The 19,657-nt window shown below is 38.3% G+C and overlaps 1 protein-coding gene and 1 long non-coding RNA gene across 2 annotated transcripts in view; both read left to right on the forward strand.

The window, feature by feature from the left end:
• Positions 1-19,657, forward strand: part of LOC103512164 (actin-binding LIM protein 1) — a 73,895-nt gene that overhangs the window by 45,521 nt on the left and 8,717 nt on the right. Inside the window, 6 exon segments of the mRNA XM_026825725.1 lie at positions 162-348; positions 4,595-4,688; positions 13,654-13,905; positions 14,500-14,524; positions 15,645-15,929; positions 16,635-16,750. Of these exon segments, the coding sequence (XP_026681526.1) occupies positions 162-348; positions 4,595-4,688; positions 13,654-13,905; positions 14,500-14,524; positions 15,645-15,929; positions 16,635-16,750 (959 nt within the window).
• Positions 11,975-13,500, forward strand: LOC113468641. The gene is made up of 2 exons (XR_003392315.1): positions 11,975-12,039; positions 13,455-13,500. It is a non-coding gene; the product is annotated as an uncharacterized LOC113468641 (long non-coding RNA).

Consider the following 19,657-nt stretch of genomic DNA (forward strand, 5'->3'; position numbering starts at 1 on the left):
ATTTTTCAAGTTTCCATTTATTAATATTTCAACATAACAACAGAACATAAAAATGCATATAAATGGTATGGTAACAGGATAAGGAAAGTCGTGTGATATTCTCACCAGATTTTTACTTTTTTTTTTCTTTTACTAATCCATTTTCTCTTCTCTCCCTCCAGTCTGCAAGAACTCGCTCGCCCAGGGTGGCTACTTCAACAAGGACGGTGCCTACTACTGTACGAGTGACTACCAGAAGAAGTTCGGGACCAAGTGCGCCCAGTGCGGGGAATATGTGGAGGGCGAGGTGGTGACTGCCCTGGGCAAGACATACCATCAGAAATGCTTCACATGTGCCCGCTGCAGGTGAGTGGTTGACCAAATCCCGAATTAATTGGAGAATCTCCGGCAGTTAACGAGTTTCGTCCCGTTGAATTTTTTTTTATGAGGTTCGTCTAGCGTCCTAAAGGATGGGTTAAGCTTCTACGAATTTGCGGTCTAGCGTCTGCTTAAATGATTAATTCATTCATAGGTACCTACTTCTTTTACCTCATTTAAAAAATTGCAAGAACATTTACATATCTACAAATGTTTAAAAAGAAGAAAAAAATATATAGTATTTTCGGAGAATATTGTGTTCAAAAATTATTATGTGAGACATGAAAAATTTCAATTCCAGAGGGTGAGAGGTATATGTGGGAACGAAATCTTGAAAGAAGAAGAAAAAAAAGACCTTGCACAGCTCGGAGAATATTGTGTTCAAAAATTATTATGTGAGACATGAAAAATTTCAATTCCAGAGGGTGAGAGGTATATGGGAACTAAATCTTGAAAGAAGAAAAAAAAAGACCTTGCACAGCGGAAAATTTGGGGGACACCTATCATATCAGCGCAAAAAGAAGCAGGGGGGAGAGAGAATGTGTGAGAAAGAGAAGAGAAGGAAGAAATGGAAGAAAGAAAGGAAGGTCAGTTATGAAGGGAGTGAGGGGTGGGACGTTTTGTTGTGACGACAATACGTGAGACGACCAAGAATATATTGCACAGCGGAAAATTTGGGGGACATCTATCATAATATATCAGCGCAAAAAGAACCAGGGGGGAGAGAGAATGTGTGAGAGAGAGAAGAGAAGGAAGAAGTGGAAGGAAGAAAGAAAGGAAGGTCAGTTATGAAGGGAGTGAGGGGTGGGACGTTTTGTTGTGACGACAATACGTGAGACGACCAAGAATATATGAGATGAACGATAATACATACATGAGACGGCCGAAATGTCGCCCGTGAAAATATGCAGAATTATGTCACCACCGCGCCGTAAACAAGTACTTGTTATGCGGTATTGGTTTTTGAGGAAAAAAATCGTCACTCAAATTATGCGAATAGTTTCAGATTTTAATGAGTTGCGGCAAATGTTTCACATACGCATTTTCTTCTTCTCATGAAGATAGTACCTACACAATATACTGCCTCTCAAAGTTATTGTGTTATTAATAAATATTTCGCACAGATTTTCCAAGAAACGAGAGATATATGTAGGTACTATGGCTGAAAACAAAATTGTAATAATATATTTTATTAAAAGAACTGGTTGGGCGGAAGAGCTTACGAAGTGAGAATCCTGCCATTTAAGCCTTAAAAAAAAAAAAAAAAAAAAAAAAAAAAAATTAATTAAAAAAACCTTGTTTATTCTTCTCATCAAGATAGTACCTACACAATATACTGCCTCTCACAGTTATTATGTTATTAATAAATATTTCGCACAGATTTTCCACAAAACGAAAAAGATGTAGGTACTATGGCTGAAAACAAAATTGTAATAATATATTTTATTAAAAGAACCGGTTGGGCGGAAGAGCTTACTAAGTGAGAATCCTGCCATTTAAGCCTTAAAAAATAAATAAATTAATTACAAGACACGTTTTTTTTTTTTTTTTTTTTTTTTTTCTCTTGAGATATAGGTACTATGGCTGAAAACAAAATTGTAATAATATATTTTATTAAAAGAACCGGTTGGGCGGAAGAGCTTACCAATTGAGAATCCTGCCATTTAAGCCTTAAAAAATAAATAAATTAATTACAAGACACGTTTTTTTTTCTTCTTTCTTTCTTTTTCTCTTCTTCTGTGGGAAATCAGTGGGTTTTGTTTCAATGGGAAATATATGGGATTAATTTCAATGGGAAATACACATCATATAGCACTGATGTGTGTTTCCACACGTCTAGTTTCTGTGACCTTGACACTGTACTGTGCATGACCTTGAAACTCTCCAATCCTAGTCTAGCGGAACACAGTTATAATATTAATTAATAGATATTATACATTTATACAAAGAATTTACCTGTCTATTGTTTATAGCACCGGCGCGCATTATAGTTATACTATAAGCTATCTAAATGATTATAACACCGGTACGCGATACAACGATACCAACATAGCAATGGAGAGTCGTTTCATTTGAGTGACACTTTCACAAATGAGTTCACAACTCATCAATGCGAATAGTCGAAGTATCATGGATATCCTAATCACTTGGTGTAGTAGTGGGCGGACTTTATGTCTGGAAGTTAATGGTTCGAGTCCAAGGCAAGTCGTTAAAATTATCTAGTTGTAGTAAGCGGGAAAGGAAATTTGTAACGAGCATTTAAGTATGCTTTATTTTATAACAAAACTTACTACTGCTAGTAAATCCTTAAGGCATGGCCGTTCATGTCACTCATCCATTTAGTGGTCTTGCTCGGCGTAGCTTAACAAAAACGAACCGGAAACTAATAAAAGGCCGATTCCTACATAAAAGTTGTGAAAAATCCAAATCCGAGGTCAAAACTCCAAAAAAGTAACTTTAAAAGGTCGAAAATTCAATTTTTAATTGCCGTTCTAATGAAAAAGTTCAGAGTTGTGACGTCAGATTTCACGTCAAAATGTGCAGAAACGCTTGCGCACAAACAAACGAAGCGGGAGCATGAATTATGACGTCATCACCTAGGGGAGTGTATGCCGTGACGTCAAACTTCACGATTTACCGGTATTTTTCAGATCGATTTATCTCGGTATCTAGAAGTCGTAGAAGAAAAAGAAAAATTCTGTTGGTCTTGGTCCTCATTTTTCCTGCTCTATGACTTTGAAACATCACCCAAGTAAGCGCAACTGATCTATTGCCAATATTACGTATTTACTTTGGTTGTGTGTTTCAAGTCAATTGTCATTGTAGAGACTTACAGGGAGAAGATGGGAAGTGATGTTAACTTACAACACATATGGTGGAGTAAACGACAGTCATAAAAAGATTAGCACAGTTTTTTTATTTTATTTTTTTTTCTACCCCAGAGAGAAGTGTCTATATCTCTATAACGTCAATTATAAAAATAATTAGGGTCAAACCTTATAAAGGTTCACGCAAACTTATCCGTCTCAGATAGGTTTCGTCTCCTCACGTCTAGCTTGTTCCATATTACTTTCTTCTTCTTCTTCTTCTTCTTCTTCTTCTTCTTCTTCTTCTTCTTCTTCTTCTTCTTCTTCTTCTCCTCCTCCTTCTTATTCTTCTTCTTCTTCTTCTTCTCCTTCTTCTTCTCCTTCTTCTCCTTCTCCTTCCTCTTCCTCTTCTTCTTCTCCTTCTCCTTCTTCTTCTCCTTCTTCTCCTCCTTCTCCTCCTTCTTCTCCTCCTTCTTCTCCTCCTTCTTCTCCTTGTTCTTCTCCTTCTCCTCCTTCTTCTCCTCCTTCTTCTCCTTCTTCTCCTCCTTCTTCTCCTTGTTCTTCTCCTTCTCCTCCTCCTCCTCCTTCTTCTTCTTCTTCTCCTTCTTCTTTTACTGCAACTTATCGCAATCTTATTTGGGGTCGGCGTTACCCTCCTTTATCCTACCCCTCCATATACCTTCCTATCCAATGCCTCCTCCCTTTTCCATCCCTTTTCTCTCAAGTCTTCCTCAGCCTTATCTCTCCTTTGTTCCATATTACTTTACATTGGATCAGTGGCGTAGCGTGGTCTAAATTCAAGTGTAGGGCCTTGTAGGGCTCATGCACAGGTCTACCAAGTCCCATCACAGTACATGCCAATCCGAAAAAAAGTAGATACTCTCGAAAAAGTACAATACTCTCTCAGAAAAAAAGACATTGTGAAAAGAGAATGGTTTATCAATGATGATAATAAAGCTAGAAATGAAAATACCACCAAAAAAGACTGGTTTACAAAGACTGATAAACTTAGAAATGAAGTTACCAGAAGAACAAATTAATATAACGCTGCCTTCGCCCGCTTCTTTTGATACTAATTATTTTATGCGGCCTTCGGCTGCTAGCAATACTAATGCGAGTGATTTACTATCCTTGCAGAGAGTAAATGCGGCCTTTGGCCTCTGGCAAACCCGGTTATTTAGGCTCAATAATAAAATGTTTCTATAGCAATAGTTTGAAATTACAGAGGTTTTCAAAAACAGTATTTACCTATTTCTCATAGAAACCGTTTCTTTATTCTTTTTTACATACTTAATATACGAAAAATGCTTGCAACTACCGCAAATTTTCACAAATTTAGAAAATACCTCTTTTTGCAGAATCAAAAAAGTTCTCTTCTTTGGTATCCACCGAGATATTATTTCCTCTAACACTCTTCTCTTCTTTTGCAGGGATGGCGTTCCATATTGTGAGAAAGACTATCAGAAGGAGTTTGGCGTCAAGTGTGCTTATTGCAACCGGTTCATCTACGGCAAAGTATTACAGGTAAGCTCCCTGGATCAAATGCAAGATCACACAGTCACCCTCCCACAGATGCACCCCAGCACGGATACAGTCCGTCGATGGACGGAACGGAGACGGATCGCATCCTTGACGGATAAGTGTGCGTGTACCTTTAAACGTTTTTTCCGATGTTTTATTGACACGGTTATACTCTACTTCATGTAGTGAAAACATTGCCTAGAGCAGGGGTTTCCAACTTTCAAGTGTATGCGGGCCACATGCTACATTGGGAGGTACTTCGCGGGCCACATATGTCCCCCCTCCCCAACTTTTCAGAAATGCAGTACTAATTTTGAGCGCCGCAGGCAAATTTCTTTAAAAAGTATCCTCCAAATTGTAGCTGAACACTAAAGGAGGTCTGATTTTTTTACATTTAGATGAGTTTATATAAATCCCAAAAAGCTTCGCGGGCCACGTGGCCCGCGGGCCGCTAGTTGGAAACCCCTGGCCTAGGACAATATCAAAATCTTGGGTTAGGTTGTGTTGGTTTGTTCGTTTTTTTTTTTCAATTCGCAACGCAGCTTGGGCAGGTACTAACTCCGGGGCGTATCCTCATATCTACTCCCATTTTGCAACCATCTATTTCCACTAACATGTTTGTACGACGCGACGCATAGTCTGAAACAATGGATGTTTTATGATTTACTGTAGTTATTGCCGAAGCAGTACAAGCCGGGCCTACCGGAGTGCCTAGCTGAATGTAGATATTGTAGGTACATAGTTGTTATTTGCCGATGAGTTGAGTACATATTGATTTTCTCGAGACGGTATACCGGTAAGGTGGCCTTGAAATCTAGTGATAACTATCAGCAAAATGTAATTTTTTAGATGTTGGAAAGAGTCGAACTGTGGAATCTGCTTGAAAGACCTACCTACTATTTAAAAAAAAACACACACACACACGCACGTTAAAATGTATTTTATATTTGAAAATTGCAGTTAAAGTTAAATAATTGGGTACAGCAAAAGAGAGAGAGAGAGACACTTTTTGTAATTAAATTAGTTGTTTAAGAACGACTAATTTTGAACGTCCAAAATTAGTCGTTCATAAATTTGAGAAAATTTTGCACAAACATGTCCAACACTCAAAGGAAATTTGGAGGTCTCGTGGGGGGGGGACTCCTTCTTCAAGTGAGTTTATTAAAGAATAAATTAGTATAGCTGTGGAGAGTGTAGAATCATAAATAGAGAGTCGAATAGGTTGGCTAACACAATGGAGGAGTTGCAATTGGGAAAATATTATTAATAAAAGGTCGATTCCTACGTAAGAAGTTGTGAAAAATGCGAATCTGAGGTCAAAACTCCGAAAAAGTAACTGTAAAAGGTCGAAAATGCATTTTTTAATTGCCGTTCTAATGAAAAAGTTCAAAGAGTTGTGACGTCAGATTTCACGTCAAAATGCGCAGAAACGCTTGCACATAAACAAACGAAGCGGGAGTCGTGAATTATGACGTCATCGCCTACGGGAGCGTATACCGTGACGTCAAACTTCACGATTTACCGCTATTTTATATATCGATTTATCTCGGTATCTAGAAGTCGTAGAAGAAAAAGAAAAATTCAGTTGGTCCTTATTTTTCCTGCTCTATGACTTTGCAATTTTGTTGATAAGCTCCTGGACTGTTCATTTTTCAAAATTTGTCGGTAAGCTCCCGGTCTTGGTTAAATTTTGTCGGTAAGCTCCCGAACTATTTTTAAGGTCCCGAATTCTGATGAATTTTCATGTCGCCAAAAGACAAAGCCTAGTTAGCTTGGAAGGTAGCCCATCTGCCTTGTAAGCGCTAGGTCGCAGGTTTGATTCCCGCCTGGGGTGAACTTTATCCTAAAAAGATAAGGTTCGTTCCCGGAACGGCTGACCTTCTCCTATCCTGTCTTCCTTCTTCGATTTCGGGACGATGAGACCTCCGTGGTTACAGGTCTGTCTATCAAACCTGTTAAAAAAAAAAAATGGACTAAAAAAAAAAGGAGTCACATTTGCCCGTGTACTAATATGTACTCTAAATACACTGAATAGTCTGAATACTCCATATATTACACTGACAATACATTTACATTTATACATTACACTTACAGTACTGAATTACTGACATACCTTACTTCTCTCTAATCCATGATAGGTTATAGAATGCTTAGTCTCTCCTATCTACATTATAGTGATATACATCTATATCTATTCTAGTATCATCTACTTTATGGCTTATAGTTAGTACCTATACCAGCGATCTCCAACTTGTGGCCCGCGAAGTTTTTGTGGTGGGCCCCCTAGGGCTTCACTTTTGCTCTTTTACTATGGGGCAGACTCCGAAAATGTGGAGCATACCCCTTCCCCCTCAATAAAATCCTGGATACGGGTCTGCTCCCCTGTGTCTGTGACCCGCGAAGTACCTGCCAATGTAGCATGTGGCCCGCATACACATGGAAGTTGGAAATCCCTGTCCTATACCTATCTATTCTGCTAGATCACGCCCGAAATGGACGTACAGGCAGCGAAAGATATGTCGTCTACGACTATGAAAGACCTGGAAATTCTGCTAGATATCTACTATTCCACCTTATGGCTTATAGCTTATAGTATCTATTCGTATCTACTATCAGTAAGGTACTTATCAGTCATATACTCGGTACCTGCTGTGAGAATTGTTCTCGTTTTTATGTGCTACGTATTGTTTTTTTTTTTTTTTTAATAGTCTTTGTGATCTTTTGATTTAAAAATTTGTCGGCAAAATAATCGAAAATAATTCTGGAGATTTTTTGAAGCAGTTTTTCTTTTCGAGTTTTTTTCCGTGATTTACTGTTGTTTTTATGAACTTTTGTTTTCTTCAATTGTTGTGATCTTGTTGTTGATTTCGAGTAGGGTGTGTGTTCTTGTGAACTGACTTCAAGGGGTGTGACGTGAGTCTACGAATGTTTCGGTATTTGTTGTGTTTAAATGGAATAAAATAGAAAAAAAAAAAATAGTAGCTTTTATTAGGAAGTTGCAGAAAAAAGTAATTCATACGGTCAACGGTGTCAAAATAACCGAGTGTTTTTCTCCTCCATGAAAAAATTGAACATTATTTTAAAGCGTTTTTTCGTTATGAGACCATACCATAAGTACTCTTGGTAAAACTTTTTTTTCCCAGTAGAAATCTTTTTAAAGCTTTTTTTCCGGTACAAATCATTGTAAAGTAATGGAAAATAGCAAGAGCCTTTTCATAAACCCAAATACACATCAACAAACCGTCACGCGTTACCTAAACGGCTCAATTCTAAAATAGACACCTCGATTACTGCATGTTTCACGCGCTTATCCTAGCGAGCAAGTTAGTACCCAAACCAGACCAATCTGGTTACAATGGCATGGTCGTCTGTCAAATAGACAACGTGAGTGACATTGATGAAAATGTCCTCAGCTCTCAATTAGTAGCTGAGGAAAAACATGATAGTCACGCCCGAACAAGTTTGTATGAAGTCAATGTGAGACTACAGACCGCGCTCTTGATTAATGTTTTTTACTTTCTATTACTACAGTATAGCGAGCTATACTAGTAATGAAAGTATTGCAATCGGTCCAAATTTTCAAAATCGGGAAACCCTAAGCTACTTGTAGCTACATATTTTTTTAGACCCCCGCGAAAAATAGGGGCAGCATCAAAATGCACAGATGAAAAAGTTAAGTCTTTCTTCAAACTTTATATTAGTTCATTCTTGCACGGTTTTGAGCTGAAATGGAACTTCTTGACCCAGTGAATTTCAAATTGAGATCGTAAACCTATAATCTTCTTCGCGTTTTCTCGTGTTCAGACGGGGTCGGCGTTTTTCGTCAGCCTCTCAATCAGCCCTAACTAGGGTGATTGCTTTGGGCTAACATTTGGTTTTAGCTGCAAAACTAAATCGTAAACCCATAATAACGTCCAAAAATTACTTACATAAAGTTTGTTTGAAGTCAATGTGAGACTACAGACCGCGCTCTTGATTAATGTCTTTTTTAAGACTTTTTAATGAATTGCAGGGTTCTTACTTAAGTGATTGGAAAATCTAGAAAGAAATGTGGATAAACCTGATAGTTACGCCCGAAATGATACAACTGGACGTACAAGCAACGAAAGATATAACTACGACTCTGAAAGTCTCGGAAATGACGAAAGTTGTGAACGAATTGTGGAGAAGCTCGAAAGAAATGTCGAACAGACACTTGAAGAAATTGACGATCTTGCCCGGCAGTTAGTTCAAGCCTTTGATGGAGAGACGGATCGGAATGGTAATCAGATCGGTGGAAATGGTGATCTTAATGACAGTGTAAAAGATGACAATGAAAACCGTCAAAACGCAGAAAAACTAAAAAGAAATGCCAAAAAGCAACCTGAAAGAGAAGAATTCACCCGGCAATTTGCCCATGTCAACAGTACTGATGGAAATGGCAAACAACCAGATGACAATGAACAGAAAAATGATCATGAGAATCGTCAACTAAATACAAACAGGCGAAAAGACAATGCCAAAGAAACACGTGGTATACATACGAGTAGCAAACACGTTGATGCATTCCATGATAGTAATGATTTTATCTACCATTTAGTTCACGATTCAGAACGTACTAATGATCACAAGAAGATACGTTACAAAGAATATAAACATGGACTAGAAAACGAAAATGATCTCAATGAAAGTATGATCTGTCAACTTGGAAACAAACATATTCATGAGACTTGTGGAAAAGAAACTGAAGTAGTGTCTAAAGAAAGCCGAAGACATACTGAAATAAAAATTACAAGTGGACATGTGGACAACCAAAGTGTTCCTATCTGTTACAAGAACAATTTCACTATCGATCATTCAGTCCGCGATACAACAGGAATTGAAAATGATGTTGTTGATAATGAAGGAAATGAACTTGACACCGACAAATCTATTGAAAATAATAGAAGTAGAGATGGAGCAAATGCTGAAAATGCCAAGATCACCCATCACCTAGCTCTTGACATAGCAAGAACTAATGATGATGGTGTAAAAGAAAATGAAGTTGTCAAAAGTGAAGAAATTGTAGAAGTAAACGTTAAAAATAAAGAAATTAACGCCCGAAATGGACGTACAGGCAGCGAAAGATATGTCGTCTACGACTATGAAAGACCTGGAAATGATGAAAGTTGTGAACGAACAAACGAACGAATTGTGGAAAATCTAGAAAGAAATGTGGATAAACATGATAGTTACGCCCGAAATGATACAACTGGACGTACAGGCAACGAAAGATATAACTACGACTATGAAAGTCTCGGAAATGACGAAAGTTGTGAACGAATTGTGGAGAAGCTCGAAAGAAATGTCGAACAGACACTTGAAGAAATTGACGATCTTGCCCGGCTTTTAGTTCAAGCATTTGATGGAGAGACGGATCGAAATGGTAATCAAATCGGTGGAAATGATGAGCCTAATGATAGTGTAAAAGATGACAATGAAAACCGTCAAAACGCAGAAACACTAAAAAGAAATGCCAAAAAGCAACCTGAAAAAGAAGAATTCACCGGGCAATTTGCCCTTGTCAACAGTACAGATGGAAATGGCAAACAACCAGATGACAATGAACAGAAAAATGATCATGAGAATCGTCAACTAAATACAAACAGTCGAAAAGACAATGCCAAAGAAACACCTGGTATACATACGAGTAGCAAACACGTTGATGCATTCCATGATAGTAATGATTTTATCTACCATTTAGTTCACATTTCAGAACGTACTAATGATCACAAGAAGATACGTTACAAAGAATATCAAGAATATAAACATGGACTAGAAAACGAAAATGATCTCAATGAAAGTGTGACCTGTCAACTTGGAAACAAACATATTCATGAGACTTGTGGAAAAGAAACTGAAGTTGTGTCTAAAGAAAGCCGAAGACATACTGAAAAAATTACAAGTGGACATGTGGACAACCAAAGTGTTCCTATCTGTTACAAGAACAATTTCACTATCGATCATTCCGTCCGGGATACAAAAGGAATTGAAAATGATATTGTTGATAATGAAGGAAATGAACTTGACACCGACAAATCTATTGAAAATAATAGAAGTAGAGATAGAGCAAATGCTGAAAATGCCAAGATCACCCATCACCTAGCTCTTGACAAAGCAAGAACTAATGATGATGGTGTAAAAGAAAATGAAGTTGTCAAAAGTGAAGAAATTGTAGAAGTAAACGTTAAAAATAAAGAAATTGTGTATGAAGTAGTCGCCAAAAGTGAAACATTCAATCGAGATGATGACAAAAGTGGTGAACACAGAGAACATCACCATCATAGTGCCAAAGAAAATTGTACTCTTGAAAATGATGGAAAACGAAAATGTGGTGGAACGAAAAACACAATCACAAAAGAAGAAAATACTCTCAAAAAAGAAAGAGATACTACCAGAAAAAACACGATTGGCAAGATTGACAAAGTTATGAAGGAAAATATCAACAGAAAAGAAATTGCAAAAGTGGTGAACACAGAGAACATCACCATCATAGTGCCAAAGAAAATTGTACTCTTGAAATTGCTGGGAAAGGAAAATGTGGCGGAACGAAAAATACAATCACAAAAGAAGAAAATACTCTCAAAACAGAAAGAGATACTACCAGAAAAGACACGATTGGCAAGATTGACAAAGTTATGAAGGAAAATATCAACAGAAAAGAAATTACAATCCGAAAAGGAGCAGATACTCTCGAAAAAGTACAATACTCTCTCAGAAAAAAAGACATTGTGAAAAGAGAATGGTTTATCAATGATAATAAAGCTAGAAATGAAAATACCACCAAAAAAGACTGGTTTACAAAGACTGATAAACTTAGAAATGAAGTTACCAGAAGAACTATCTTACTTGAAAGCAAAACAGCCAAGGGAGGTAGGAAAGACAACGGTAGTGGCATCAGTTCATGTGATGGACCACATGAAACATATGATAGACAACATACAACATGTAATAGACAACATGAAACATGTGATATATACAAAAACCATGATGAACGAACTGAAACAAATAGAAAGGATAATGTACGTGAAAGAAACAACGAAGGGAATGCTGAAGTGGATGTAAATGGAAATCCGGCTTTAAAAAGACGAGTGAGTGAATGGATAGGTACTTCTAAAACACGAGAGTAAGAAAACTCAATGAATAATTATGTACTCTGATTCATCTTACCTCTAAGGATCTTAAGGCCAGCCACTAGGGATGTAAATGAGTTGCAAATATATCGATAAATCGATATATCGATATATCGGCCCCTCAAATATATCGATATCAAAGAAACAAGAACGAAGGGAATGCTGAAGTGGATGTAAATGGAAATCCGGCTTTAAAAAGACGAGTGAGTGAATAAATACTTCTAAAACACGAGAGTAAGAAAACTCAATGAAATCAATGAATAATTATGTACTCCGATTCATCTTACCTCTAAGGATCTTAAGGCCAGCCACTCACTATCAGGTATCAGGTAGACCTGACAAGCGGTCCTGATCAGGTCTACCGAATACTTCTAAAACACGAGAGTAAGAAAACTCAATGAATAATTATGTACTCTGATTCATCTTACCTCTAAGGATCTTAAGGCCAGCCACTCACTATCAGGTATCAGGTGGACCTGACAGATTTACCTTTTCAGCCGTACCTGTCAGGTCTACCTGATGGTGTGTGTGCTCATCAAGTCAGGTCTACCTGATAGTGAATCGCTGGCCTAAGATTTGGTCAAAGTGAGGTTTATTCACCTTCTTTAGGCATTAAAAGATTTCAACAAAAGTAAAGTAGTGTTTGTGTTCCCTACAACCCATTAAACTTCTGTTGTTTATTCATTTATGCTCAAACATCAATTCTAAGGCCAGCCAATCACTATCAGGTATCAGGTGGACCTGACAGATTTACCTTTTCAGCCGTACCTGTCAGGTCTACCTGATGGTATGTGTGCTCCTCTGTGCTCTCAGGTCTATGTAATTGTAATTTGTTTATTTGCATCAATAATTATAGATGTGATTTGAATTTGTCACTTCCCTCTATCTGCTCCATGAGCATACTATGTATGCTCTTCGCTCCATTTTTTACCCTTAGGCGATTTAACACTACAGGCAGTCTGTAGATCTTTCGCGCCGATACCCCTGGGTGGCTAAACTGGTTGAGGGCTTTTAAGTACAGGAATAGAGTCGACATTTTGTTTAGTTCAATAATTGATCGAAGAAATTTGGTTCTTTTCACTAAATCCACGATTTTTCCTTTTGTTGGTATGAAAGCCAGCGCAACAGTGGGCAGTGGCACTTTGAATGTGGCTCGTCTGGCTAGGGGACGTTAAACAGAGAGAAGACTAGCGTCTGGCTGTGGGACTATAAACAGGGAGGAGAACATTGCCGAAGCAGTACGAGCCTACCGGAGTGCCTAGCTTAATGTAGATATTGTAGGTACATAGTTGTTATTTACCGATGAGTTGAGTACATATTGATTTTCTCGAGACGGTATACCGATAAGGTGGCCTTGAAATCTAGTGATAACTATCAGCAAAACGTAATTTTTTAGATGTTGGAAAGAGTCGAACTGTGGAATCTGCTTGAAAGACCCACCTACTAGTTAAAAAAAAACACACAATGTGTGCTCATCAAGTATCAAGTAGACCTGACAGGCGGACCTGATCAGGTCTACGTGATAGTGAGTGGCTGGCCTAATACATTATCTATACTGAAATCTTGGATTGTTCGGTTAACAATTTATTCTAATCATATTTTCTTCTTCTCTCCCCAGGCCGGAGACAACCACCACTTCCACCCAACGTGCGCCAAGTGCTCCAAGTGTGGTGACTCATCAAGTATCAAGTAGACCTGACAGGCGGACCTGATCAGGTCTACGTGATAGTGAGAGGCTGGCCTAATACATTATCTATACTGAAATCTTGGATTGTTCGGTTAACAATTCTAATCATATTTTCTTCTTCTCTCCCCAGGCCGGAGACAACCACCACTTCCACCCAACGTGCGCCAAGTGCTCCAAGTGTGGTGATCTGTTCGGAGATGGCGAAGAGATGTACGTCCAAGGCGGGGCCATATGGCATCCGAAATGTGGCCCCGGGCCTCTGGACCCGGCCGCCGGCCTGCTGAAGAACGGGGACTCGAACCCGCACCTCAACGGCCATCTGACGGACGATACCACGCGGGAGTTTGACCGGATGAGCTCCTCGGCCGCGAGTGAATTGCAGGTAAGACCGTGTGGCCTTTGGAGGCCGAAGGTTGAATGGTATAAGACCGTGTGTGGCCTTTGGAGGCTGAAGGTCGAATGGAGGCTGTTTTTTTATTTTTTGGAGCAGGGTTCAAATTTTTTTATCTTTAAATTTAATGAGTTTCTTTATTAGTTATTAGGTTATTATTATTTTATTAGATTATTACTCTTATTTTAGTAATAATTTTAGGTGTTGTATTTTCATTTCCCCATTTTTTTTTTATTTATTTATTTATTTATTTCATACAATTAGACCTTCACTGTAGGCGTACTGCACAGTAACTACATAATCCAAGTTTTTGCGTTCTTTTTTTTCCTACTTTATTTACTTTTCAACTCTGTACTTCCTCCTTATACTCCTCCTACCAGAGTTTTTACTTTCTTTTCTTCTTATCCCTTTTTTAGGGTACGAGAAATTGGTTTTATTTTGACTTTGAGCGTTTTTTTTTTGGGGGGGGGGGGGGGGGAAAAAAAAAAAATTTATAATTTATTATTATTTTTTTTATTATTATTCTTTCAAACGTAAAAATATTACAATTACATGAAAGATTACATAGTCTCCCTTATTATCTAGGACGGCATTATTTTAGGTCCTATTGGTAAACATATGAAATGACCACTGGTGGATCATGCCGTTTTGTACGTTTTAAGGCTGAAAACAGAACGGAGAGAAAAGAGCATAGAGTTCTGTGCTCTCAGGTCTATGTGATTTGAATTTGTCACTTCCCTCTATCTGCTCCATGCACTATGTATGCTCTTTGCTCCATTTTCTACCCTTAGGCGATTTAACACTACAGGCAGTCTGTAGATCTTTCGCGCCGATACCCCTTGGTGGCTGAACTGGTTTTAAGTACAGGAATAGAGAGTCAACATTTTGTTTAGTTTAATATTTTTTATTTATTTATTTACACGCTAAGCAGCAAGGCCATGTGTGAGTTTAATAATTGATCGAACAAATTTGGTTCTTTTCACTAAATCCACGATTTTTCCTCTTGTTGGTATGAAAGCCAGCGCAACAGTGGGCAGTGGCACTTTGAATGTACCAGTTCTCAACGGATCATTGAAGTTATGCAACGTTGCTCGTGGTTGGTATCCAGCTGGGTGACCATCTGGCCTATGGCGTGCTGCTGGCTTTCCCGGTCCCATTCAGGTGTTAGTTTGTTTATTTTTAGAGGGATTTATTCTTGAACGGAGGAATAGAAAGGAGGAAAAAATTGGAGGGATTTATTCTTGAGCGGAGGAATAGAAAGGGGAAAAAATTGGAGGGATTTATTCTTGAACGCAGGAATAGAAAGGGGAATTCATTGGAGGGATTTAAAACTAGGAATATATTTTATTAGCACTAAGGGACACCCTTAAATAGAAATGATTGCCTGTTATACTAAAAGGCATTTAAACTAGGAATATATTTTATTAGCACTAAGGGACACCCTTAAATAGAAATGATTGCCTGTTATACTAAAAGGCATTTAGTCCAAGCTAATCATCATCAAATCTCAGTCTTTCCAGAAATGGGCCTATTGTGACCAACTAAACTTTCTTTTGAGAGGGAGAGAGAGAGAGGGAGGGAGAGAGAGGGAGAGAGAGAGAGGGAGAGAGAGAGAGAGGGAGAGAGGGAGAGAGAGAGAGGGAGAGAGAGAGGGAGAGGGAGAGAGAGAGTTTTTTAAGACTTTTTAATGAATTGCAGGGTTCTTACTTAAGTGAGAGTTCTCTTCTGAGTTCTCAATTACGTCACGGTTCTCATTTCTCTTTCAGCTTCTCACTCACATCGCGCTAGTTCTCGCTCGTCCACTCTCAAATCAATGTCCGGCTCTCGGTCGGGTATGAAGGCCCTGGTCGAATCCTACCGGTCCGAAACCCCCCGTTCCAAAAGCCCCCACATGAACAACGAAGAGCCCATCAATCTGGCCCATTTCCCGGCCGCCAAGCCGCCCCTGAATAACGAGGTGCCCAAGATAGAACGAGATGACTTTCCTGCCCCGCCCTATCCTTATTCCGACCCTGGTGAGTTTTATTATTATTTTCCTTTAACACTTATAAGACGACATCAAAAATTGATAATTTATTATCTAGGACGGCATTATTTCAGGTCCTATTGGTAAACATATGAAATGACCACTGGTGGATCATGCCGTTTTGTACGTTTTAAGGCTGAAAACAAAACAGAGAAAAGAGCATAGAGCTCTGTTCTCTCAGGTCTATGTAATTTGTAATTTATTTGCATCAATAAATAACAACTTGTAATTGTAATTTGTTTATTTGCATCAATAATTATAGATGTGATTTGAATTTGTTACTTCCCTCTATCTGCTCCATGCACTATGTATGCTCTTCGCTCCATTTTTTACCCTTAGGCGATTTAACACTACAGGCAGTCTGTAGATCTTTCGCGCCGATACCCCTAGGTGGCTGAACTGGTTGAGGGCTTTTAGGTACAGGAATAGAGAGTCAACATTTTGTTTAGTTCAATAATTGATCGACGAAATTTGGTTCTTTTCACTAAATCTACGATTTTTCCTCTTTTTGGTATGAAAGCCAGCGCAACAGTGGGCAGTGGCACTTTGAATGTACCAGTTCTCAACGGATCATTGATGTTATGCAACGTTGCTCGTGGTTGGTATCCAGCTGGGTGACCATCTGGTCTATGGCGGGCTGCTGGCTTTTCCCGGTCCCATTCAGGTGTTAGTTTGTTTATTTTTCATGTTTCAGAGAGGAGAAGAAGATGGTCGGATAGTTACAAGGGAGTGCCTGTATCTGATGATGAAGAAGATGAGGTTGACCATGTGGAAACCAATGATAAAGGAGAACCTCTGCATAAACTAAAGGTAAACAGAAACAAAGTATTTCAGGTGAAAAATGCCAGCCTTGTGAGTTTGGAGAGTAACCGGTCTGCATTTCAAGTGCTAGGTCGCTGCTATTGGAAAAAAATCACTTTTTTGACATCAGGGGATCCCAAAACGGATATTTCCAACCATTTCCCGATTTTGAAAATTTGGACCGATTGCAATACTTTCATTATCAGGGGACCCCAAAACGGATATTTCCACCCATTTCCCGATTTTGAAAATTTGGACCGATTGCAATACTTTCATTACAGTATAGCCGCTGTACTGTAGTAATAGAAAGTAAAAATCTTGACTGTTTGCAAGTTGAAAGAGGGTCCCGGATTCGAAAAATTTCAAATGAAGTTTCATCGAATTGTTTAATAAGCATTGTGCATCTTCTCTACCACGAAGTATCTTACACCAGTTATATTTATCTAATCTCCCCGTTTTTGCTTCCTCCCCATACAGAAAGAAGAGGAAGAGCTGAGCAAGATAGGGTCAGGGATAGGCAAAGTACACATATTTCTATTTATTTTCCCACTTGAAGTTTAAAATGTCAACTTTATCTTGTGTAACCATATCCCTATTCAATAATTCAATCTGTCTTCTTCGGTAAAACTTTTACCCTTCCAATATTTTCTATTTCTCTATATTTTTACATATTTCCCTCCTCTCCCGTTACAAGAATGAAAACAAATCATGTTCCTCATCATGACAAGCTCGCGTGTTTTTAATTTCCAGACAATGTTCACTGGAAACAGATTTATTATTATACATGTTGTTTGCGAAAAATGAAATAATAATAAAAAAACTCAGGGTTGAAGGAATATTTTCAGATGTTTACGAAAGATGACTGTTTCGATGAAGAAAAATAATTTGTTCGAATAGGTACTTTCTTTATTTCACGTCTTTTGGAATAAAATAAAGTAGGTATCCAGGGAAAAACTTGATGGGGGAAAATGGAATGAAATTGTTGTCCATATTTTGAACTGTATAACCCCTGACTGCCAGTTGTTCACCTACCACGCTCAGCGTTGCTTAACTTAGATCCTACGGGCTACGACTGCTCCACTGATACGTAAAACTATTCTATGTTTCACTTCCTGTATTCACCAGTGTCATAAAGGTTTGTCTACACATAGTTGACCGGCCGTCAATCGATGTCGACCGAACCGTCCACACAGCCTTGACAACATAGATTTACCATCGATCGATGTCGACTGAACCGTCCACACTGCCTTGACAACATAGATTTACCATCGATCGATGTCGACTGAACCGTCCACACTGCCTTGACAACATAGATTTACCATCGATCGATGTCGACTAAACCGTCCACACTGCCTCGACAACATAGATTTACCATCGATCGACGGCCAGTCGACTATGTTTGGACGTACCTCAAGATTCTATTTTCTTTTTTATTCAATTTAATTTTATTCCTTGTAGGTAGGTAGGGTATTTTATTATTTTTTATTTCATTTACTTTTTTCAATTTAATTTAATTTAATTCCTTGTAGGTGTTCTATTATTTTTATTTTATTTTCAATTTTATTTAATTCCTTGTAGCTTGTAGGTATTCCTATTTTATTATTTCTATTTAATTTTTTGTTTTTAGTTGTGCACTGTTTGATTTTGTTTGTTTTGTTTATTTTCAGTTTGCGTTTCGTTCTCGCACCCCCAGTTTTGGTTCCATTTATAATCCCAATAGTCTCAACAGAAAGGTACTGGTCCCCTTTTTTTACTTTTTACTTCCTATTACCTACCAATTGTACTTGTATTTTATCTAGTCAAGTCTGTCTTCTTACTCTTTATTACATATAAAGTAACGAGAAAGTATTTTATATATATTTTTTTCTTTCTCTTCTATCTTGTCTTTACATTTATCTAGTCTGGACTATTTTCCTGTTTATTGGTTATTTCCCTTTTGACTAAATTGTTTTACTGGTAAGTAAAGGGTGGTGGAAAAAACACGCTCGCCTTTTTACAAATCTTGATGGTTAACGCGTTAGATTTTGGATTTGAAAGTTGGTGGTTTGAGTCGAATTCAAGTTTTTTTTTTTTTTTTTTTTTTTTTAAAAAAGGAAAAAGGGGGGGGTTTTTTGCGAGCATTTTAAAATTTTTTTTTTTTTTTTTTTTAATCAAGGTATAAGGAGGGACGTTTGTGACGAGCATTTAAATAAGTTTAACACACTTAAAATGCCTGCCTCAGTGATGTAGTGGTCAACACAGGAGGGCGCGGGTTTAATCCCAACCGAGACATGAAATTTCATCCTCATTATGTGAGAAATTGACCACATATTATTGGAGGCCTAAGAGTTAGAATAGAATAGAAGTTAGGTGGTAGAGAACGACTCCTGCGTTAACCTCGCCTACTTAGTGATTACACTTAAAATTACCTTCCACTTTCTTGCCTCTTGGCTATTACTTATTATTATTTGGTTATTATAAACATTATTAACTTCTCCTTTTTCTCTTCCCCTCCAGTACACCCCCTACTCGGCGCGGGCGGGCAGCCCGGGTCTCCTGCTCCGGGAGTACGGGGCTTCGACTCCCGGTGGTGGCGGCTCTCACAAGTCGTACCCCGAGGATATCTGCATGATTCACACCTACTCCTATCTGACCGAGGAGCCGACCAAAGGGTACCTGCGCCGCCCTATAGACCCCTACGATAAGCCGCCTACATCGCCCCATTTCCATCGGCCCCACTGTGAGTATTCAGTCTGTGTTTGGCTGTTTACAGTATTTCTAGAATTCACAGCAACATATACTCCTAAACTACTTGTAGCGAAAAATAGGGGCAGCATCAAAATGCACAGATGAAAAAGTTAAAAAAAGGTCTTTCTTCAAACTTTATATTAGAATAGAATAGAATATACCTTGTTTATCCTGCCAGAATGAGACTGA

The sequence above is a fragment of the Diaphorina citri genome, unplaced genomic scaffold, assembly GCF_000475195.1.
Source record: "Diaphorina citri unplaced genomic scaffold, Diaci psyllid genome assembly version 1.1 scaffold800, whole genome shotgun sequence".
Lineage (NCBI taxonomy): Eukaryota > Metazoa > Arthropoda > Insecta > Hemiptera > Psyllidae > Diaphorina > Diaphorina citri.